At 39.9% G+C, this 24,652-nt stretch overlaps 2 protein-coding genes across 4 annotated transcripts; one reads left to right on the top strand and one right to left on the bottom strand.

Annotated features, from left to right (window-relative positions):
* Positions 1-494: 494 nt before the first annotated feature.
* Positions 495-14,743, top strand: pusl1 (pseudouridine synthase like 1). 3 transcript variants are annotated; one of them, XM_023423514.2, is made up of 9 exons: positions 495-757; positions 863-1,230; positions 1,326-1,386; positions 3,084-3,268; positions 7,051-7,200; positions 9,588-9,758; positions 14,027-14,081; positions 14,330-14,492; positions 14,603-14,743. In XM_023423514.2, exons 2-9 carry the CDS (start codon positions 1,142-1,144, stop codon positions 14,665-14,667), a joined length of 939 nt encoding a protein of 312 aa, XP_023279282.1. In that variant the 5' UTR covers positions 495-757; positions 863-1,141; the 3' UTR covers positions 14,668-14,743. The 3 variants fall into 3 exon arrangements, with proteins under 3 accessions (XP_023279282.1, XP_023279281.1, XP_023279280.1); XM_023423513.2 differs by having other exon boundaries at positions 853-1,230; XM_023423512.2 differs by having other exon boundaries at positions 495-999; positions 1,109-1,230.
* Positions 14,744-14,843: 100 nt separating this feature from the next.
* LOC111667741 (ATP-dependent RNA helicase DDX19A) lies at positions 14,844-21,914 on the bottom strand. The gene is made up of 12 exons (XM_023423511.2): positions 21,705-21,914; positions 21,206-21,245; positions 20,995-21,084; positions 20,697-20,832; positions 19,971-20,063; positions 19,688-19,790; positions 19,351-19,465; positions 19,037-19,214; positions 18,520-18,757; positions 18,182-18,344; positions 17,347-17,538; positions 14,844-17,080 (listed from the first exon to the last, which is right to left on the bottom strand). The coding sequence occupies exons 1-12, from the start codon at positions 21,759-21,761 to the stop codon at positions 17,019-17,021; spliced, it is 1,467 nt and encodes a 488-aa protein (XP_023279279.1). The 5' UTR covers positions 21,762-21,914; the 3' UTR covers positions 14,844-17,018.
* Positions 21,915-24,652: the final 2,738 nt, after the last annotated feature.

Here is a 24,652-nt window from a genome sequence, read left to right as displayed (position 1 = left end):
AATTAAGTATAAATGTGATAATCAGCTTCAATTTGAACTTTATCTCCAAGGAGAAATTTATAGCAGCCAGTTAAAACACAGAACACTCAAAACCTGAGCCTAAAACGTGTTACAATACTTCAAACTTCAAACTTATTACAAAAGTAGTATAAAGCAGTATCAGAATTGTTTACTTTAATCCAGAAAATCAGAATTTAATCTCGGATTTCTGAGTCTATATTGTAGGCTACAATAATGAAATGAAACGATAAGAAATTCAGTGTAATTATCAGGCTGAGATTTTATTCAACAGGATGAGATTAATATCAATTGTCTGTTCTTCCTCTTATTCATGTGGATCTGATGATTTTGTTGACTGGCTTTAGTCCACTCACAGTTAACCCATCTCCACTACATTATAAGGTCTCTGGCTTCAATGAGTTCAGAGCAGATGCTTTGCAACTGGCCAGTCGTGGATGACGACATACACACCCTCTGTAGATTATGACGCAAACAAAAAGGGACCGACAGCATGGACCGCGGCATGGATAGAAGAAGTTGTCACTGCACCTAAAGCTATACAGTATATTAACGTTTATATCTGCAGTTCATTTGTTGTATATAGATGAACATAGACGTAACACACTATACATTCAGCAGCCATGCTGTTCGGGCGGCCTGTGGTCAAACATGTTAAAAAAGATGTCCGGACCCTGGATGTGCATCTGTCGTTAACTTGTGTGACGTGCTAAATATCCCAGCGTGTTTATTTGACACGGTGCGTTTATGTGGGTTATTTTATGGAGATGATATTAAGTATAAAATACTGACTAAAGCAATGTACTAACCTGCGCTGTTGTTACAATGACGGAGGGGCTGATAGTGGAGTGTTTGGCGTACTTCCGGACTACAAATACAACCTACCCGGAAACGCGGGTCGTGTCGACGCTCTAGCTGCTGTGTTGTCTCTGCTGTAGCCTGGCGCAACTATTGGGTCCAACCACGAGTGCTTCCGCAGAGGTCTGTGAAAGTCGACCTCTACATAAAGACTGGGACTATAGTCAAAGCTGCGATGTTTGTGATATGAAAGTTTGACCCATAAAAAGTTTTTTTTTTTTTTTTTTTAAAGATGTAACGTGTCACTGTTGCGAACACCAGCAACATGATCAAAACGTGTCAGACATTTGGAGAGAACATGCATACCTGTGCACGTTACCTCATATTTTTTCAATACATTGGAACAAAATATAGGTAGGTCACACTACAGGATAAGTTATTACATTTTAATGTGTCCTATTCTATAAAATAATTAACTGTTAATTATTTGATAATTATTACATCTGCAGTGGTGCAGTCAGAGTGCCTCCACATCAGCTGGAGAGAAAAGGGGTCCAGAACCACTTGGAGGTGAGGTTTTTGACGAAATTATTATATTATATCTTCCAGTGTGCATTGCTTTATTCCTTCCTTCTTTCCAAAATCAGTTCGTGTCTTGCAAACCATAAAACAAGCTAACTAAGTCATTAAGTTCATATCATCCAATACACTGAAAATGTTATTCTGATGTGCCCTTTGCTGTAAAGTTGCTTCAGCAGATTGTGTTCTTAGTCTGGTTCATGATGAATGCATGAAAACTAGGGCTGCACGATATGCAAAAAAAAAAAAATCATATTGCGATTTTTTTGGCAGATATTGCAATATGAGATTTCAGTTGGAATAGTTGTTTTCGCATTTCATTCTCACTGAAATGATGATGTGATTTTTGTTGGCTCTTGCACCAAACAAACATGTTCCTTTATGCCTGGAGAATATGATTTGTAGGCCGGGACATCTCTGTAGCACTACAACGTTTATGATGCTAACAATGCACAACAATGTGACACATTTTGATTCTCAAAAAAATTCCAGCTCCTGTGATTTGGATATTGCACTCGGCCATATTGCGATACTATATTTCGATTAATTGTGCTCCCCTTATGAAAACCATGTTATCTTAAGATTGATAATACATAACATTTGTATGCGTAAAGTTATACTCATAAATGCATGGAGACAGGCAGGTTGTGCCATAGCTACTAAGTTAGTTTCTATGTGAATTACACTCAGTGTCCACTTTATTAGGTACACGTAATTCACACTTGTACAGTCTAATGCAGCAGCCCTGTAATAAATCCTCCCTTCATGAAGGTTGTAATAGTTTTTATTGAAACTGTCGTATGGGTTTTTTTGGAGGCTGTGGTGCTGTGGAATTGCGCTGAACTGAAAGGTCTTTCTATTATTTTGTCCACCGCATTTATATCAACAAGCCTGGCTAAATAATAGAAACATCTCTCTACACAATGTAATTCAGTTCAATAGCCTGTAAATATGTAAACAGTATTTGTGCATACTTCTTCGGAGCACAAACTTAAGCGTCCATCAGTGGTGTCGACACTTTCAACATCACAGTGTCAGCTTTGTGCGGGTGGTGGTCAGTTTTGTAAAGCTCAGTTTTGTTTGATAAAATGACAAATATGAACAATGATAAGGATTCAACTACACAGTGGTTACAGGAGCTCATTCAGCTCAGCTCATCAGTCTGCATTTTGGTGATTGGAGAGCATTAAATATGAAGGGAGGACACATGCACAAGTCGGGCAAATAAGTGACTGAGGGATACTCACTGACTTAACAGCATACAATGTCTTCAGTGGTACCTAATAACCTTTTGGTCCAAGGGTTAAGCTGTCGACAATGAAGCGAAATTTCCCCAGTTCACATTAAGCCAGAGACCTTTGCTGCATGTCCCTCCCAATCATTCTCTCCCCTCATTTCCTGTCAGCTCTCTACCGTCTATCTAATAAAAATGTAAAAATTACCAAAACTATATTAGCAAAAAGTGCTCACTCAGGGGAAGCTCAGATAACACAGCAAAGAGGATGACAGACTTCCTCAGTTACATCATACAGCTGTTTGCAGCTCTACTTGATACTCTTCCTCTGTAACTTATCTGTGTCTAAACTACGATGGTTTCACTTGTTTAAGTTTTTTAACTTGACTACATTTTTACAATATAACAACCTGCAGCTTTTTACTTCTCTGATATTCTCTTTGTTTTTGAGCAGGATGCAATAAGGAACCTGAAGCCCGTCAACGCAGTATCTCTGTCAGTGTCCAGCAGGACAGACACAGGCGTCCATTCCCTCTCTAACTCCGCCCACTTTGACCTCCAGCGCAAAAACAAGCCACCATTTCCTGAGGACGTTCTCGTTGAGGCCCTGAATTTCCACCTCAAGACTGAACAAATCAGGTGAATCTCGTATGTAACACAGGGTCATTCAGATTGTACAATCTGGACACATTTCTACATAAGCCTGCCACTCTCATCTGAAAACATCTTAGTTTAGCTGGGAAGTTAATTTTTTTTCCCAAGAACTTTTTCTCATCATTTTAGTGAATGCATTAAGTTTCTATGACTACATTAGTGATGTTTTGCTACTGAGCTGTGTGTCTTAATGAGACAATTAAGCCACTGAACAACAATAACACATTATCTCTGTCATATGAAATCATAGTGCTCATTTGTCTGAATATTTAATTCAAGTAATGAGACATCAAACGTTTAGACACAAGCTGTGTTATTCTCATGATAGAAATGTCAGTGTTTGTAATGTGATGAATGCCTGAGGGAATATAGACACCAGTTCCTACTTTTCAGCCTGATCAAAATCACAAGGACTTTATATCTCATTCTGGTTGAGATGTTTCATGTGCTATGATAACATTTACACATGCTCTTAGAAAGTATCACTTCTCTTTCGTCCTGTAAAAAAAAAAAAGAAGAAGCTGCCTGAATTCTTTCTGGCTCATTTCAACTGTGTTTTCCATGTTTTTTTCCCATTTAAATACAGTGTCAGATGCAGGGTTTTGCGTGGAGTATCCATGGCAACCTCTGCATACATTGACGTCATGTACATACCCTCTGTAACCCCCCTCCAGAATCATCCCATTATCAAAATCAAATCAGAAACATTTGATTATGTTATGTTTGCCCTTGTATTGTCGAAGAATTGACAAATTGACACAGTCTATTTATGTGAATATTAATGCATATATATTTAGATTCATATATTTTAATGCAGTTGGTTTAAATACAATATTTGTGTATTTAACTTATTTACTCCCTGCAACTCTTGAAGAGAGAAATGAAGACAGCTGTTCTGTAGAAAAAAAACATTGTTTTACACTGTGTTTAAAACTTTAAAGCGCACAAAAAGGAAAACATCCATCCATACATTTATCCTCACATTTATACAACAAAGCATGCATCGCCTGAGGACATGCCTCCAGCAATAAATCACAAACAGCAGTAGATCTGTGTGGCGATGACTCAGCTTAATGTCTGCTCCAACAGTTAGCAGCATACAGTTTGGCTTTGGTGAAATGTCACTAGGTCACTTGTTGAGCCTTTCAATGAAAAATACATTTTAAAATAGGGCTGTATGTGAATATTTCAAATCCTGGTTGATGGTGTTTGTTTTTTTCCACCGCCTCTTTTTAAAATCGCTCCTGCACACATCTTTGCATTATTCAAAACCCACCGTCAGTTTCTTATGACTACTTTGGTTTGGTCTGCTGTGATGCTCTGTGATATTCAGACAGCAGCCTTTCTGTGTGAGACAAGGGCGAAGGAGAGAGATTGAGGTACGGATAGTGAGGGATAAAGAGAGCCTGAGTCAGTGAGAGAGGGGCGGGAGGTAAAGAAAGCTCCAAACATCCCACTAATCCGTAGACCTGCAGAGAGAAGGTTAGAAAGGATCATCCCTGCTCCGCTTTATGGTCTGTAGCATCTGTTAATACACACAAACAGGCACATACACGCACATCTAGCTAAATTGAAACTACCATCATGATTAGTATGTGAAACCTGCTGAGAAACAGTCAGTATATACACACGTCTTGTTCTCAGTACGGTTTAAAGACATACTCTCTAAGTTCAGATCAGAACCATCTTTTCACATCTTACTTAAATGCAACCTAAAAGAGTTTTTGTTACAGCAGCAATCACAATTGTAGCTTCGGTCTGCTGCTTCCTGAGATAGAGAGTCACAGCAAGATTTAAACATAGACTGCACACTGTAAGTAAAAAAGAAATGTCTCTTCTGCTTGGCCTTCACTCGTCTTTCTGTGAAAATTGACTTCAATTAGCCTAAAATGAACAGCCTCTTTCCCATAAGGGGAAACTGCTGAATAGCAAAATGGTGCCATGCCAAACAAAGCCTCTGTTTCCAAATGTGTGAGGCCATGCTTTGTACATTGCTTATGAAAATTTTGTGTGTGTGTGTGTGTGTGTGTGTGTGTGTGTGTGTGTGTGTGTGTGTGTGTGTGTGTGTGTGGTTTGGGGGCCAGGCGAAGGCTGTCACTTCACATTGGAGCAGGCGCTGGAGGCAGACGCAAGGGTTTCCTCTGCCACGTGTCACACCGAATCTCCTCCCCTGGAAACGTAACCTAGTTTCTTTCACTGTGCACAGGCACACACACACACACACCTAGACTGCACATGCATGTGTACATACATGTGATGTGTATATTTGATCAGCATTGTTCCATCCTCCACTATGCTTACACGCACCTATCGCTTGTTATCTCCCATTTTCTCTAATGCACAAAACATACACATGCATGACTGCATACTGTGTGCAGGCACAGGCATGTGTGGAGGAACACAATACGGTGCTAGTGTGCTTTGTGCAGTGACAGTCAGACTGGCACAGCTGGCTGCAGCTCTTTGTTCTTTCACTTTACAGATGTACGCATTAAGGATTTCCCAGTTGTTACTGTGCAATACATCTTTGACCACTGAACACGTTGTTATAATTTAGAGCATTTACAAAGGAAAGGCTGCAACAACAACCCTGATACGCTTCTCCCATATCTTTATGTTTCAGCTTTATGCGTGGGCTTACTATTTATAAAGACATGATTTTTTTTTTAAATTGTTATTGGGAATTTACATTCCATCTGTAAAATGCCCTTTACATTTCAATATTTTCAGATTGTTTTAAAAAAAACACACTGAATTGTTGTGAAGTAAAGAAGGAATGACTTACCATGTGCCATTTATCTGTATAGAAATAGCATATTTCCATAAAGACTGCCAGTAAGTTATTTAACAATTTCAAAAGGTTTACAGATTAAATGTTGATTGCTGCAGCACCAGCTATGAATTCTCACTCAGTCCCTTACACTCAATTATCACAAGAGCTGGAAACCACAAAAGGATTTAGCTACACGTCCAAAATATATTCAAACCCCTCACAGTTTGGTTTATTGTTTCAGCAATCGCACAAAGTCAAACAGGTAAAGAGCGATTCAAGTACATGAGTAGAGCTCTGATCAGAAATGCCAGTGACATTCTTCAGTCTACCGTAAGAATTCATTCAGACTCATGAATTGATCCACGCTGATTGATTTCATCATAAAAGGAATTTTTTTCCTGCGTGCATTACAGTTATTTTATGATCCATCTCTGCCCGTGTGCCTCTGTGCGCACAGACAACAAAGGAAGTGTCCACTGTTAGCGGTACCCCTGCTGGAATGACATCAAAGAGCCTCGGCCCCTCAGTCTGTTGTGATGCTAACTGTGTGAGCATAAGCGCTTGGCTCTTCAGGGCTCTTGGCAGCCATTTTAGCTCTTTGACAACGGGTGTGCCTTTGTTTAAAAAGCTGCAACGTTGGCATTTTGGACAATGACTTATGCACAGTTTTTCTTGCTGGCATTACAGAATGTGAGCATGAGCACCATCTGTGTCTGGAGACTTCAGTCAGTCTGAAACATGGTTTGTTGTTGAGTTTTTGTCTGAATATCAAACGTGTAACATTTATTTCAGTGTTTTTTTTAAGTGTCCCTTTTTTTTAATATACCACAATAAAACATCAGGGCACTTTTGTGCAGAGCCTTAGCTGCGTGTTGTATTGATGAATACTAGGAATTAGAAATTCCTGCTCATTACAGTTTCAGGCGTTTAAAGCTTTTCAGGCCTGAATGGATGTTAGCTTTCACTCCAACCGCCCTTTTTCCTTCTTTTCCAGGATCACACGTGCCCACCGTGTGCCTGTTGACTTCCACGCCCGTTTTAATGCCAAGTCTCGTACCTACGTCTACCGGATAGCCCTGGGAATCTCCCAACACTCTCTACTTCCCCTCACAGACCACAATCTGTGCTGGAACCTCCGCAACACGTGAGTTATCGTCCCCTCTCTTCATTCTCTCATCTGACTGTTCATACTTCGTGATGATTTGTGTGTCTGTACCATGGCAACATTGAAAATTAGGGCTCTCTCTCAATGTGACTTCTGATGAATGAATTAATGATTTCCCTTTAAGATAAAAATCAAGCTCAGACTCAAGCTCAGTCTAACAAGTAGGTTCCTATACACACACACACACACACACACACACACACACACCTACAGACATACCCTCAATAAACTCATGCCAAGCCTTGCAGAAACAATGGCACGTTAAACACATGAATAATCCACACGTGCCATGCCGGAACTGCAAATTAGGGCCAGTCAAACAAAGTGTTTTATCTGAGTCGACATCCCAAAAACAAACAAAGGAGACGGAGGGATAGAGAGGAGGCAGGGATGATATAAAAAGAGGGAAAGAGACGGGGCTTTATAGCCTGGACAATGTTCTTTAAGCTGTGGTTGGACCAGAGGGAGCGTAAAGAAACACATTTCAGAGAGTGTACGTATGAGCATTTGTCTGCTCTTCTCCACTTTTTGGGGGAAAGTAGGGCAAGATAAGCTGCGGGCTTATACACATGCAGAACAACACCCACGCACATTACCCTGAATGTGTGTTTTTTTTTTTTTTTTCACTCTCTTTCCCTCTCCCAACCTTCTCCTTCTCCCTCCCTCTTTCTCTCTTTGGCATCTTGGCTTCTTTATCCCTCTCTCATTTTCAGCATCCATCTCGTCTTTCCACCCCTGAGCATCTCTGCCTCAGCAGCCTCTCTCCGTTCTCTCTTTGATCTGCCTTTCCCTCGTCATCACACCCCCTCCATCTTTCCCGCTGCAAAAAATATTAAACCCCACTTTATTTTAATGCTGAATTTAGTCTTGAAATCTTGCATTTCTTAGAACAAGTGCAGTAATCTGACTCTGAAACAGGAGACATCATGCGTGGCTTTCTTTTTTCAAGAATGTTTTGAATATCGCAGCAGAATATTTGAAATCGTTAGATTAATTAAGACAAGATTAATTGTATTATCTAAGCAATCTGAAACATAGCCAGCTTCTGTAAATAGTATGACAAATAAACTAACCCCAAGCACCACCATGACAACCCTGTCCCTATAGAAATAATGTTTATATGCAACTAAACTGCAACTAAACTGACTGGATTACATTATTAATGTAATCAGGATGTGCTGTTAATTGACATATTATGCAAGCGTTAAATACATTGATACTGAGAATATGAGTGTAATGTTCACGACCACGTATTTCTTTTCTGGCAAAATATCAGATCTTCTTGGACAATATCCACTTGTCTTCTGCGTCATTAAAATTTTTTATGGTTACGTTTAGGTTTAGGGAAAGAGTGTGGTCTGGTCAGTGCAGAGAAAATTCACAGTGATTTCAGACACAACATATTTATTCACATTTAACCAAAGCCCTAACCTGAGCAGGGCGCTTTTGTTGCCTAAACCTGACCACAGACAGGACCACGGTTACAATCCCAGACTCTGGTGTGACAGTTGTGCACTTTTGTACACTCACCATCTGCCCCAACCACTTCCTTGTGAATCCACTGTCATTAAAACATGTGCAGCTTGCTTCCAAAAAAATGTTGCATGTGAACATAATCCAACCAGCGATGATTTGAATTGCCTGTTTTACGTGACTAAGAGTTGAAAATGCCAAGATATTCAACGTATAGTGACATAACAAAGAGAAAAGCAGCAAATGATCAAATTGGGGAAATCTGTTTGAAATCTCCTAATGCCATATACGTCAACCTGATTCACTGAACTGAGATCAAACATTTCTGTTTTAAAAAAAGTTACGTCTTAACAGAAAGATAGATGAGCTGTTCAGTCATTTTTTGCAGCGCTCAGCCACATCTTCATTCATGGCGAACTCTCCCTTCAAGATTTTAAATTAGTGCATTAAGATTTTAATTAGTGAGTCACTCAGCAAACTCATCTAGTTCCTTGCTCGCTGTATCTCTCTCTCTCACTCTCTCTCACTCTCTCTCTGTCAGATCATGTTGAAGCAGTGACGGAAGCATGAGACTGTAGAGAATCAGAGCACCGGGCCCGCTCTCGCTCTCTCCCTCAAATGAGCCGGTCGTCGACATGCTCTACTCTCTCACGTGGCTCTGTGCCACAGAAATTTCATATTATATAAATTATTTTTGCGAACAGGGACACAGAGGCCTGAAACCAGTTCGTACTTACATTACACCCCAACTGCAGGCCACTCACGGGTCAAATTGCAATATCACGATGACCCTCCCAAAGTTTATTTAAAAAGTCTGTTGCCCATAGAAAATGCATTGTTTTTCACGATCACTTATTAAAGAAAAACATCTCTTCTTTTACGTCTCTCATCAGGGAGCTGGATGTGGGAGCCATGCGTGAGGCCGCTGCCCTGCTGGTTGGGACTCACAACTTCAGCAGCTTCAGGGCAGTCAGCTCGGACATGCCTTTTAAAAACCCAGTCAAGACGCTGGATGTGGCCGACATACAGCCAGGAGGTTCTTTTGCACACTCACACTTCCACAGGTGAGCTATAGAAATCTGCACATGCTCTAATTTTTTTGATGAAGGTGCATCAATATTTTTTGCAACTGTCTAGTAGCGTATAACATAGACAGGTTTTGGCCAGTGGGTTTAGAGCTTTTTCACTTAAAGCAGCTGCCTCCTGTGGCTAGAAAGGACGCCGATGAGAGCGGCGAGGGTGAACCGAAGAAGTGAAGTTGCAGGCCATAAACCCAAAACAGTGAACTGAAAGAGAGACACTAAAATGCTACGTCTTGTTAGTTGAGGGGAACTACTGAGTTAGCTGATATTTCTCTATCCATCATATCCATTGTTATTATATTGTATATATATTAGTGCAGCTTTTGGATGAAACAATGGGAGTATTATAGAAAGATTTACAGATTCAAAGTTTCATCTTTGTCACATTTGACATTCTGGGAAAAATCAAGGAAAAATCAATACCCTTATCATGTCTGTACTTGAAATATGAAGCTACAGCCAGCAGCAGATTACATTAGCATTATGACTGAAACCTGGAGAAACGAGCTAGCCGGGTTCTGTGCAGCCCAAACAAACTCTGCATAACACCTTTTAAATCTCTCTCCAGTGTTGGCAGTAACTTCATATTCATTGGTCAGATATGAGAATGGTATCAGTCTTCTCATCTAACCCTTAGCAAGAAAGTGAATAAACATACTGCATTTCCTGAAATGTCAAACTATCTATTTAAAAGAATCTATGCAGAGGTACATGGAACATTATTTGTGTGTTTCAAAGCATCTTTAGTGACTCATTCTGGGTGGGAGGGTGCCCCCGCAAGGACAGGGTGAAATTTAGGGGCAGAGCTTGAAACTCTGAGCCCATTGCGCCATCCCAGTGAGGTTTATTGCTGGCAGGTGAAAAGAAGCAGCAGAGGTAACACATGGCTGTCTGCAGCCAACAGTGGAGTTAGCAATAATACGGTGACAGGGGAACTGATTATTCCAAATCAGAGGGAAAAAATGGGAAAGAAAGCAATTATACATGTGTTTTTCCACTTCTTCGATCTTGTTTCTGCATCTTGCGTCAACTGCTGCTGAAGAAGTTGGCCAAAAGTTTTGAATCATTTACAGTCACTCCAATCAGCCAGCTCTACATGTACAGCCTAGAAAATCTTCCTTTCAAGCTTCAGTCAGTCAGTGGAGTGTTTGATGTGAATCACAGGTCAAACACACTCAAATCTCATCTTTTCCAAATGAACTGTTGACAAACTGAAGTGTGTGTGAGAACTGAATCATATCCAGTTCAGAGCAGCTCGTCCTTAACTGACTAAAATTATACACATCACTGCAAAATATGTTTTTTTATCATTAAAGCAACAAAAGGTGCATCATAGCAAGTACTTACTTACTATCATTATAGGACAACTGATTCATGCAATCTGACAAGTGAATTCATGACACACATTAGATCATACAGGTAGAAACTCTTTTGTTTTTGTTAATTAATGTGCTGTGTGTTATTGCAGGTTTATACACTTCAGACAAGAGCCAATATAATCCATAGCAGAGATGGGGGTGGGTGTGGGGAGAGAGGGGTGGCCATGTGGGTTTTGTGAGATTACACCTCCATGGGGGTTGATGTGAATGCCAAATACCACTTTCATGGGCATTAATTATTTGCCCTGAAAATATGGTGCACAAGATGGACATGGGCAGCAGCTCTCAGACTAAATGTCACATAGTCCCTTAACCCCAACACAAGTGGTGCATTAAGCTGTGAGGATCAGGCTTACAGATCTGTAATGCATTGTAAAGTGTATTTGCACTAAAGTGTCCATTGTTGCATTTTTTACCAAATGAAAACCGTTTCCCTCTTTTATTCTCATGAATGGCCAGATGTGGGCTAACTTTAGTCTCAGCCAGGTTTTGGCCTTAGGGAAAGCCAGCGACTTGAGTTGTATGTTTACTTTTTCATGAGGGTCACTATTCTAAGTAACAGTGATAAAACTAGAAGAAACTGAGTGGTGAATTATTGAAAAGCCAAAGGTTGAACTACATTTTTGATCCTAAAACAGGCAGCTGTGTGATATATGAGGCTGAGTTCTTTGTTCTCCATTCAACATGGAAAAAATGGGATATTTCTTTCCTCCCCAGAAATTGTTGATCTCATTGTCATACATAAGTAAACAGCTTTCCATTTCAGAGCTTTGTGGTGGCCGTACTGTACATTCACTGTAGGACTGTGTTCACTTCTGGGTGGGACTTACTGTAAATTTAATTAGCATCAATAATTTAGGCTGAGTAATAAGTACAGGTAGGATATCGCAGAATTCTTTGGCTGTATTCTAAATTTTATTATATACGTGTACGGTATTGTAGGAATTAAGTTTTCACATTCTTCTACCTTGTGCAATACATACTTGCCTTGCACTTTATTATAGGCTCCAAATATTAAACATCCTTCTCCTTTAAATGCTATGGTTACAACCTGCAATTATTTTCACGATAAATTAATTTGAAATCTCCAATTTTCAGCGAAATGACTCAACAACTATTGGATGGGTTACCCTGGATTTTGGTACAGGTATTCATGTTCCTCTCAGAATTAACTGTAACAGCTTTGGTGATCCCTTAAAGGTGCTAGATGTAAGTTTTTGTTGTTGCTACATAGCCAACGTTAGCATTAACAGCTGTTTACTTACCAGTCTAGAAGAAAGGTTGTGAGTTTAGCATCAAGCTTCATTCCTTTACTTGCCAAGAGCTGGCTCCAGTGGTGGAAAGCAACACCAGTGTTGACTCCTGTTTCCATCACTTCTTTTCTTCTACTGAAGTTAGCATGCTTACCAGCTAGCCCCAGTTCAACCGGACCGTCTTGTCACTTTCCGATAGCGAGTCACTGTAGTGTCCACTCTGCCCACAGGCTGCCACTGAGGTGCCACTACCTACTACTGCCACTAGGGGGGTCCTGGTCTTACTGTTTTTAATTATGAGACCTGAATGTGGAAGTATACAGCGCTGAATTTTCAGTGAGGATCAAATTTAGTGTCAGAGCAAATCAATTCAATTTCATAATATTACATTCAGCTTCAAGTTCATTGGAATTCAGCTCTGAACAATTTCAAATTATGCTATTCAGATTGTTTTTCAATGCAACTGTTCAAGTTGAAGAATTCAGATTAAAATCTGTGTGATTCAAATTCAGTTTCTAGTGACACATATTCCTGCCTATATTTTGTCATTACTGTCATTATCATGTCAAGAAATCAGTCAGAGAAGACACTCATGCACAGATACAGATGTGTGACTGCAACATTTGCCTTGTTCCAGCTTCATCTAAAAGATATTGTCCCTCACCAGAGTCCATAAGCTAACAGCCCTGCTGTATAAATCTGTCTCTGCACTCCTTACATGTCATATGTAATCAGACAGCAAGCGCTGAGTCAAATTTGCATTTGACCCAATTCTTCCTGCGTGCCTGTTTGCTCAGTTCACTCTTTTCTCCCCAAAATATCAAGTCTGTCAGATTTGGGGAAACAGGCTGCTCCGACTTAAACACTGAAGCCACAAGCATCAGTAAAAAGTAAAATTGAATGTCAAATTACAAAAAAAAAAAACAAAAACAAAAAAAAAAACAGATTCATGTTTTCAATGGTATTACACATAATCCTGTTGGGCCTCGGCTGCAGTGGTGTATTCAGCATGTGACATTTTAACAAATCTTTGCACGAGGAGAGTCGCGGACTCATCTGATGTCTGGCATAAGAATGAATGTCACATCAGTCTCCAACTCTGTTTACACAGTGGAGGGAAGCATTGAAATGTGTAACAAAAGAGAGATAAAGTAGAGACACATAACAGACACGAGGCAGGAGCCTTTTTCAGTTGAAAAGAGTAATTTTAGATTTTTGTCAGGTCCAGGGAAATACATTTTTAAAGAAACATTTAATTTAGTTTTTTCTCCTCCCATATAGCAACCGAAAATTTTTGTATCGCATCTGACAGGCATTGATGATAGTTTTTGCTTGTGAAGTGACACTTAAACCCTTTGGCAATATTTAACCTTTCTGTATTATGGCACATTCAGTCAGTGATGCCAAGTAGACTTCATGCCTTCAACAACTGATGTTATTAATGTAACGTTTCATGAGAAGTGTTGAGGATATGCCTTAAAGCCTTTGGGCACCTTTCGTCCATTATGCAGACACCACAAAAAAATAAACTGCGGTGATTTTAAATGACTGTATATTAGTACTTATTTACTATGCACTTACCGTTTAAGAAAATTTAACAGTAGTTCTTCTTTTTCAGGGACATCCCGATTTGGGAACTGACTTTTAGGAGCAGGTCTTTCCTCTACAGACAGGTGTGTTTCCTTTAAATCTCCTCAATTTCTTAAAAATACCTGATATATTTCTGTTAATGTCCCTATGTGTGTTTGTGCTGCAGTTCACTGTGAGTACGTATTGCCATCTGCTGGTGATGACTGAAAAATATGGATCATAAATAAGGATCATTCAGCCTAAAATGTTAAAAGTGTCAAATCTATTTCCCACTGATACTGTGGTATTATCAGTGTATGTTAAAATGTGTTGCTTTTACACTATGCTCCAGGTGCGGAGAATGACAGGGGCCCTGGTGGCAGTAGGCCAGGGGAAGCTCTCACTGCCCCAGCTTATGGGCATATTGGAGGCTCAGGACTCTCTTGCCTACCCAAACAACATGGCTGCTCCAGCCCATGGCCTCTTCCTCACCAGGGTGGACTACAAAGACTCAGGTGAGGAGGCTTGAAAACAAACTGTTGCGTACAGCAGCTCCCCTAAGCTGATAAAATGTGATTGTGTCAGGACATTCAGATTTATTATCTCTTCTTCTCTGCCTCCTTAGACCTGCAGCTTTCTCAACAGATGTCAGAGGAGCAACTTCTCTCCACTGGAAAGTCAGAGGAGTAATTTTACTTGAACAATTAATTCATCATGTATTTCTATACTACTGTATGTAATGATTGTAATAAAGTTTTTGTCTTTATATGTATATTTTTTCTTTACTGATAACAAAACAGGTCAAGTCAGTGGCCTCTAGTACATTTCCACACTTCCACAAATATGCATCAGACTACATACAGATGGACATCTATATGTTCTTTTAATTCAACATATTAAGAATACATAACTGTGTCCATGAACGCAGCTCAGCTACAGAATACCACACACCTTGACCCTATCATTGTCTACACATTACCTTCAGGTTACAACAGACAACTTGCTTTAAGCCTGGTTAGGCAGTATTACTCTTATGTATACATGTATGAACTGGGTTTTGTAGGTTCTCACAATTATCAAACAAGGTATACAACATGTGGAGAAGAGTGTTAAGCTCTATAGCCAAAACTGCTTTGTGTCCATGGCTCTCGTACAGTGGTATTACATTATGGATCAACAAAGTGCACACACTCTCGTTGATAATGTATACATCCAAATGTCCAAATAAAACTGCATACACTGCTTCTTTAGCCAAAAGTCTTCACAGACTTTTCTTGTGGACTTTTAGCACACACTTGCTTCTAATTTGGCTGCATCTGCTCACTGAGTGGAGTGATTTTCAGCAAGTTGTCCGTAAACAGTCCATTAAAACCGGACTACCACCGGCAGTCTTCTCGGTGCCGGTGGCAGCCAGATGAGGTTTGTAGAAGGTTCAGATTGACCAATCACTGCCCTTAATGTTCCAGTGCATTGATCAAATACACCAGACATCACACCGTTTCTTTAATTTTGTCCAGTCACCCACTGATGCAAGGTTAACTGATTTAGGCTCACCATATTCGAAGTGCTGCGTCTGTCAAAATTGAACCTCATGAGGAATGTTTTTGCACTTCTTAGAAGTGTCAATAATTCAGTCACACTATTTCTTTAACCTAAAAATTTTAAATATGTACACAAGTACATGTTTCCTATCCATGCGACCATGTTGGAGCAACACAGTGAATCTGATTGGCATAGGTCCTCTGGTCCTCAAGTCAATTCAGCATTTGGTTTTAAGAAGATAATTCACACATCCTAAAGACGCCCATAATTCAATATATAATCAAAATTTCAAGTGTTAGTCAGAATATTAAGCCCAATGTCTTAGAATATCAATAACAAAATCATATGTATATATAATGCACTTGAGGAAGGCATTGCGTATATTTTTAAACTCACAATCCTTAGTAACAGCACAGTCTGGGTGAAGAATGTAGCTGAGCTAAAGTCAAACTGGAGACCCTGATTGAAAAGATTGTGTGGGACAGTGAGACACAAAGGGATACTGATCACATCAGACCTTAATGGTCACATTTGTAATTAGAATGAGGTTTTACGAGACAGATGAAGGAAAAAAAGAAGACTAATGATTAATACTCAGCAGTGGCGCCAAGCCGTGTCCTGACAATGGCCGTAATAGTTTTTAAAATGACATAAATAACACACGTGTAAGATGTGTGGTTGGCTGATGATTGCTTATTGGTTAAACACAGAAACACCGAAATGTCCATGACTTGGAGTTAGTAGTGTATTATCACTCTAGGCAGCCTTTTTTTGGCATTTGACTACACACCCTGATGCTAAAGCTGAGGTTAATTCGGGATTAATTCGTGTTATGTGAATACAGGTCGACAGTATTTGATAATAGCTATCACAGGTTGATAAGTTTGCATAGACCCTTGAAACCCAACCACCATCATCTCGATAACATAATCGTAATGATTAAACTACCACTCGGAGTAGCATACCCAACTTCACCCTTTGTACGGATTTTGGTAGATTAAACAAAAGCACAACAAAAGCTGTAAGTCTACATGATATGGTTACATTCAGTTATACTTTTGTTCTTTAAAATTAAAGAAAAGTGGCACATAGAAATTGTTGTTTCTCTATTGGGGTTGTTGTGAATCTCTTTAACAGCTTGTATCATGCCACCACTACAGCGAACACCAAAAAGTGTTTTTTAATCCATGTGTATTCAGTGAAACAGAGTCAACTATGCCTGCTTTTGCAGCATCACGATACACAGCAATAAACTCATAGACTTTATTTAAAGAAGTACAAAGAGTGAAATGGGTATGTTCCAGAGACTTACAAAACACTCGTCTGAGAGGAGACATATCCACGCGTAAACATATGCTGTGTTTGTGGTTTTGCCCTCTCTCCTCTGACGGCTAAAAAAAAATAAAAGCATAAAACACTGTAGGAGCGTACAGTCCTTGGAGAGCGAAGAGGGGAAGGGAAGTCGGGTCGGCATCCTTCATGCGATCACGACCTTCTCTTTAGCTGGCGATTTTCTCAATTTCGTCCAGATCATCCGTGTCTAGTTTTTCAATCTTTTTATCTGAAGAGGGAAAGATCACAGAACATGGAGGGGCTCATTTAGAAAGTCTGACATAACGGCGAATCAGCAGCCTGAAAAGAACCATCTCCCCAAAATAAATAAAGGGTTTTTAAGACAAAGAATAATACATATGGTATTTATATGATTACATAACTTCTATCATGATTAAGCTTATGAAAAGTCTGCCACAGAGAGATTCACTGTTCAAACTTGATCTTGTTTATGTGTAGAAGACAGAAAAGTGTGTGTAGCTGCTGTCATCTTACTGAAATGCTCCTGGATCCTGTTGAGGATGTTCATGCTCATCTTGCTGTCCACCATGTTGATGGCCAGTCCCCTTTTGCCAAATCGACCTGTGCGGCCAATCCTGTGCAAGTATGTCTCATTGTCAGGGTTACCGTCTTTGTCCACTGGTAGGTCAAAGTTGATCACCACGGAAACCTGCTCGACATCAATACCTGAATGTAAGACAAGCAGGGCGACAGAGTTATTATTTGCAATAATTGTAGTCACATTGTTGTCTTCAGTCAACAATCCTATATTCAAAAAGTGCTGAGTTTTCCAGTTACAGAACTACGGCTTCACTCTTCATCTTTGCTGGTTGTTCTTTAAGTCTATAACAGCAGCAGGCCGAGGAAGTGAGTGAAGCGTACACCGATGAAGAAAACAGCAAGCAGTGTGCGTGGTAATGTTATGTGTAAACATGACATTGTCTGTGGAACCATTGGTTCATCATTTCAGGCAAAGAGCAGGCTTGCAATGGGAACACTGTGTGGCCACACCACAGAGAAACGGACATTGTGCTGAGTTCATTGATCGGGCTCAGGTGCTACAGTTGCATATTCTTAATGAGTACCAAGTAGCACAGTACTTTTTTTTTTTAAGTCAAAGAGAATAAATAGACCTTAACATCCACTTTTCTACATTTTATCTCTAAATCCATGTTTTCTCTGTGCTACACGCCCTGCCTTTGATTTTTGAAAAGATCTGTCTCAGATGCAAAGCTGTCATCAAATAAGGAGAATGTACAAGTAACGGCTAAATAAAAGTTATAATCACATCATGTTTATTCTTCCTGTTTTAAAAGCACACGGTGCTTACCTCGAGCACAAACATTTGTAGTAACCAGGACCTTCTCCTTGCCATCCCTGAAGCGTTCGATGACAGCAGCCCTCTGCTCCACCTGCATCTCTCCACTGAGCAGCGCCACCTGGTGGCCTTCTCTGGACAGCTCCCCTGCCAGCCAGCCTGCAGTCTTTCTTGTCTGGATCACAAAGAAAGAGGAGTGTGCTGAAGCTATTTCAACAGCCAACTAGGTACTTGTGTAACACAAGGCTAAATAGGAAATAGTAGCTTTATCTACAGGAAGACTCAGGGCATAAAAACAACCCGATGAAGCCAGAGGATAAAAAGACAGTCAAACTTATATGTGAACTCACATGGCAAAAGATCATGGCCTGAGCGATGGTGATGGCTCCGTAGATGTTGCAGAGCGCTTGGAACTTCTCCTCCTTGCTGTTACACAATACATAGTACTGTTTGATAGTATCCAGCGTCTCCTCCTCTCTCTTCAGCTTGATGATGTTGGGGTCAGGCACGATACGCTGGGCGAAGTTCCACACCGTTTCTTCAAACGTGGCTGAGAACAGCAACATTTGGCAGTTTTTAGGCAGCATCCTGTGTGATGGGGAAGAGAGGAGCGAAAGGTCAGCAGCTGCAGATTGAAGGGTTAAAGTGATCAAAATTTCACACTGTACATCACAGAGACTCAACTTCAAAAAAATTTATTTACAAGATAAATGATAAGATTACTGATGAGAATAGATTAACAACATTATCATTGTATCACAACACCATACATGGTCTTATACAGCACTCATGATTTTGTAACTTATCTCAAGAGTTTTTCAAGTTTCACATTTCCCAGTATTTTTATTTAGGATTTTTTCAACTGACCTCTGGATGCGGATGCTCTGGTCCTGGTGACCCTGTGTGGCGATCATGACATCAGCCTCGTCCAGCACAAACACCTTGATCTTCTTGGGGTCTATAAACTTGAACTTACTGCACCAGTCCAGCATGGTACCAGGTGTGCCAATAACTATCTGTTCCTGCAGCTTTGAGCCCCGCTGCACTGGAACATTCACAAAAAAACAAGCGCTTATCAACACACAAAGCAATCTCCCAGATGTACGTCTGTTTGCATCAACAGGAACAGTTCAATCTATGACAGTGTATATGCAGCACTGTAAAAAGCAGTGGAGCCTTACATTTATTTCCTCTGATGGCGTAGACTAGTCTGACCTCAGGATAGTGTTTGCCCATCTGCTCGATCACCTTACCAGTCTGAAGTGCCAGTTCATAGGTGGGTGATACACACAGGCACTGATGGAGAGAAATAAAATGAGAGATAAATGCTAAAATGGTCATTTAGTTCAGGTTATCAGCGTTAAATAATTGTTGTGGGAAACAGAATTGGACTGATAGAAAAGAGCAAACAAGAAGAGCATGTATGAAAGGGGTCTCAGATTTTCTCCAAATGGCGAGTCACATTATCAATTAAGAAGCTCAAGGTTTCAAGCAACAGCGAGGTGAGTAAGTACTAACCTGTGGATATCTGTTGTTGGGGTCTACATGGCTAAGCATGGCCAGGACAAAGGCAGCTGTTTTCCCTGTTCCTGACTGCGACTGGGCAATCAAATTCTGTGGACTAGAGGAAACAGGAAATTAGATTTTCAGCCTTGCATACCATACTGGTGCAAAGTGGTGTATGTCAACTTTTAATTTATATAGTATCTATTCAGTGTGAGAGATTTTAGTGAGTATTAAGAGACATAACACTTTGCTACAGGACATCTCAACATTTGCTTACAATGTAAAGGATACTCACGGTTCAGCCAGCATCATAGGTAAGGCAGTCTCCTGGATTTTAGATGGCCGGTTGAAACCCATGCCGTACACACCCTGAAGTAGCTGAGGTTTGCTGCAGGAGAAAAGAGTCAAGTGTTCAGCAAAGTGTTTTACAGATCTTTATAAAGTGCTTCACTGCTTTGTTTGTGCATACACATTTCAGAGCAGGTGAACACATGCCTTAAAAGTAGGGCTGCACAATTAATCGAAATATAATTGAAATCGCAATATGGCAAAGTGCAATATCCAAATCGCAGGAGCTGCGATTTTTTAGTTAGTTAAACATGTTAAACATGTGTCACAACATTGTTGTGCATTGTTAGCACCATAAACGCCTACAGACCATATTCTCCAGATGCACCAAAACATGTAAACATGTTTGTTTGGTATATCCTAACAAAACTCACAGTATCATATTAAAATTTTCAGTGAAAATGAAATGCAAAAATAATCATTCCAACTGAAACCACAATCACAATATCTACCAAGACAATTGCAATATGATTTTTTCCCATATTGTGCAGCCCTACTTAAAAAGATTTTTTTTTTTTTTTAAATGTTTTTAGCTCTAAACAACCCTTCTAACTATATGCTAACATGTTTGTGTCATAAGCTTGACTGATAACTGATTAATAATGATAACTGATACCTTAAAATACTTTAGGACAATAAGAGAGATGAATAGGAAAACAGACGATATACTTACAGTCGCAACTCCTCAAAGGATTTGACAGAGTAGAGCGGAGAGTTGGGATCCTTCTGAAGAACTTCCACTTGGTTAGTATTATTGACAAGATTATTCCGGATCAGCTTGTTTAACAATGACTGTGCCGCTTTGTCCTCTTGAGAAAGAAAAAAAGGGAAAAAAAAGTTTCAATACTTGTTACAACATGGTACAACATACTTGAGACAACTAAGCATCTCAAATAAAAACAATCAAGAATGTCAGACAGATTCTCCAGAGGATGAATGTTTTTGTGGCATATAAATAACAGATGTCCCACCTTTGTCATCATCATCTGTTGACTTGTTTTCTCCTTCAGCTTCTGACTTTGCCGCTGTACTGCTGGAGTCTGTTGCGTTTGCAGCCGTGCCTGCAATGTTAAAAAAAAAAAAAAACTTAAATACCAAAAAGACACTTATATTTACACCATAAACATGGTTGGGATTACTGGTTTTCTGACTGTTTAATCTTATACCAACGTCACCACTTACCATTTTCTTCAGGTTTCTCTTTTATTTGAAGACTACCGATCTGTAAAGAGGAACATCAGGAAGTTTACAGAGTTGATTGATGCTTGCATTCACATGACAGTCAGTCTGTGTTTTTATGATATTACATTAGGGGTACAAACTGGGGCCAAGTCGGAACTACTACACCTTCAGTTGATCTATTTTGGAGCCTCTTGCATCATTTGTTAGCCAGCTAAGTGCTAAAGCTAATAACTCATTGAGCACGCAGCATCTCGGCTCTAGCTAACTTTCTTTAGCTCCGACAACCCGGTAGTTTCGTTTTTACGTAATTGAAAATATTACTGACACAAACTGCCACATGGGCCAAACTATTCAATGGTAGTATTGTCGGTATACAATTTCAAATCCCAAGAATAATGCTGAGCGATTGGTTTTCAGTAACATTGTCGCATAATAGGCCAGAGCATCCCCTAAACAGGCTAACAACACGTTAGCTCGTGTTGCGTAAGTTACGGTTTACCGATTCCGCCGCGGCTTCTTGTTCGTCCACTGCCTGGGCCCAGGAGTCCGTAGCCATCGTGGAGACAGTTTCTTCTGTAGTTATTACACTGCGAATAACTCAATTAGGAAAGCTAACTCAGACTGCGGAGTCAGTAATTTGAAAGTAACTATTTTCCACAATGGCGTGCCGAAACCGATTCTAGGTACCTGTGCAACTGCTCACTTGTCCGACCAGAAGAGGAAGTGCCAAACGATAGCAGTTCCCAGCTTAATGGAAGTTCCGACCAAGATTACTAAAAGTATTCCGCAAGTACGACAGGCGCTTTCAATCAAAATTATAACAAATAGTTTGAAAGTAATACATTAAAAAACTTCTAACGAACTATTTTTTGATAAAATTCAGCAAATGAGGCTGAATCTGAGGGAACACCACTCTCCTAAACCTGTAGGTGGCGCCAAAATGTTTGGCATAGGCCACACACACAGACACACACACACACGCGCGCACACACACACACACACACACAATCTCAACGAAGATGCTGCGGGTCTTTTTATTTATAATCTAAACAAGGGGGCAGGCAGTAAAGAACAGGAAACACCAAGCCAAGCGGGCATCTGCCCCAGGGCCCAAGGTTGACTGTTTGGCAATAAATTAGTGTTTTGATTTTTTGTTTGGCAATATCTACCACTTACACACAATATAAACTGGATTAGTAAGGGCCTTAATGTGGCTCTGTGTCAAAATATAATTGTAATACCTGTAAGCTGTAACCTGTTTAGTTGACATGCATTATCCTTGCAATTTCCTTAATAGATTTGAATGAAATTAAATGATCACATATTAACTTGGAGTTGGGGGGGGGGGGGGGGGGGGGGGGTCTTAGACCTGTGTTGGGTTTAAACATGTTTTTCAGTTTGCCACACTGTGCCCCATTGATATTTTGCGGATTCCTTTATTTTTCTGAGACATAATTTGACAAGGAGTGATGAAGGTGCTTTCTACTTTGAACATGAAATATACATTTATATCAGTATAATCATCAGAAAAAACTGACTTTCCCTTCAAAAACACACAATTCAGTCAAGCAGCTTATGGAGTTTAAAAAATTAACACCAAACTCCTGCCAGTACATAATTTCCCATTATTTCATTTTGTGCATGAAGTCACACTAGACCATCTCTCTGTTAACCATTCATTACTTTCTGGAAGGAAATCTTTTCTAAGCATTCACCAACATCACTGCAAACATTTTTGGCTACAAATAATAAAAAAAAACCCAAATACTAAGCCCACCAAATATCCAGCATATCACATCTTTTAAACAATAACAACCAGTACGGAGTCTGGGAAAAAACTCCTGTTAACAGTGTAAATTACTGCAGTTTTTTGAGCTGCATGTGTGTTTTTAACCACTCCAACTGAACTGAAACTACAAATCAACGCATAATAAATCATGTGTACTAGATAAAATTCACTGAACAGGGTTACTACAAAAATATGCTAATGTAAAAAGCCACTCAATAAATCTGATTGTTTCTACGAAGTTTTTATTAGGGATTGGACACTTAAGTGGGCCAGTGATCCTAAAATGAAAATTAGTGGTTTTATTAGAGGTATGTGTGGGACTTCTTCTTCCTTTAATCATTGCTCCTGGCAAAGAAGTTGTCCACAAGACAACCCTGTTGAAAACCAAAATGTGTTGGTTTTTGTGAGGATTAAATCAACAAGATAAAACATTCATTAGTGAACTTCAGAGGTGCTGGTACACAGATTTTTTTTTTACCTTTGGACAGCATGCACAGACATAAGAGTGGTATCAATCTTCTCATCGAACTCTGGGCAAGAAAATGAAATAGTGTTATTTCCCAAATGGTCAAATTATTTCTTTAAGTGTAAAGTACAGAATTGAGAGTGGTGCTCTTCATCAGAAACAGTCCAACAGACCAAGCTTTTCAGTCATGACACATGTACCGAACAGTTAGGTATAATGCTGCAACATATCAAAAAAGCCTTCTATCCCAGTTTGGCACTTCAATGGAAACTGGGCTATTAACCAGAGCAGGCCACCACTAAGGACCATGCAGGAGCACTCGGGGTCACCTTTGGAGCCAGACTGCTGTGAACTGGCTGCTCCTTAATTGAATGCAGAATTGATTTCACACATTTTGACTGTTCCACTGGGATAGACAGATAGATGATGACAGTGGCTTTGGATTGTGCTGAAGGAGATTACATTGATCTCCGTTCCGCTGTCATTCAATGGTCAACGCCACTGTGTGTGTGCGTGTGTGCGCGCGCGTGTGCGTCAGTCCAAGTTTATCTACATGCATGTGTGCGCATACGTTAGTGGGTGTGTGTCAGCATGCGAGAGAAGATACAGGGAGTCTCTTAGATCGTCAGTTTGGAGACAAATTTGTCAAAGGCTTGAAAGAGCCGAGTTTATAGTTGCCTCCAATCAGCTGCCTTGCTGGAGGTATCCATGGCAACTGAAAGAGTAAAAGTAAGGTTTGAGGTCTCCGGAGAATTTGGAAGAGACAGAGAGAAGGACTTTGTATTGCCACATAAGGACTCATTTCAAACACTGAATATGACAGAAAGGATATCAAAGTAGAGTGGTCGCGGTTTTCTGTGTGAACAATCCGAAGAAAGATAAACACTCAGCCCACGAATACATAATGTAAGATCGCTCAAACACTACTCCATGCTCATACATATACTGTATGTCACCGTTTATGTAGGCAGCACAGCCACTCTCCTATACTCTCCATACATTTATAGGGTAACACTTCATGAAGGTAATAACACTGAAGCTTGACCCTGTGTCCTTAAAAGATGATCTGTTTCTGGTTAAAAATAAAAATATGCGATAAAAAAAAACAACATTGATGGATGAGAATGTAAAGAGAATAAGAGGTACAGGAGGTAAAATATTTCTATCCAAATACTCTTGTGTAAGTTTTTGT

Source organism: Seriola lalandi, unplaced genomic scaffold (assembly GCF_002814215.2).
Source record: "Seriola lalandi dorsalis isolate HSWRI2012SDOR001 ecotype SW California unplaced genomic scaffold, Sedor1 jcf7180002054692, whole genome shotgun sequence".
Lineage (NCBI taxonomy): Eukaryota > Metazoa > Chordata > Actinopteri > Carangiformes > Carangidae > Seriola > Seriola lalandi.
This window is presented reverse-complemented; position numbering and strand designations above follow the sequence as displayed.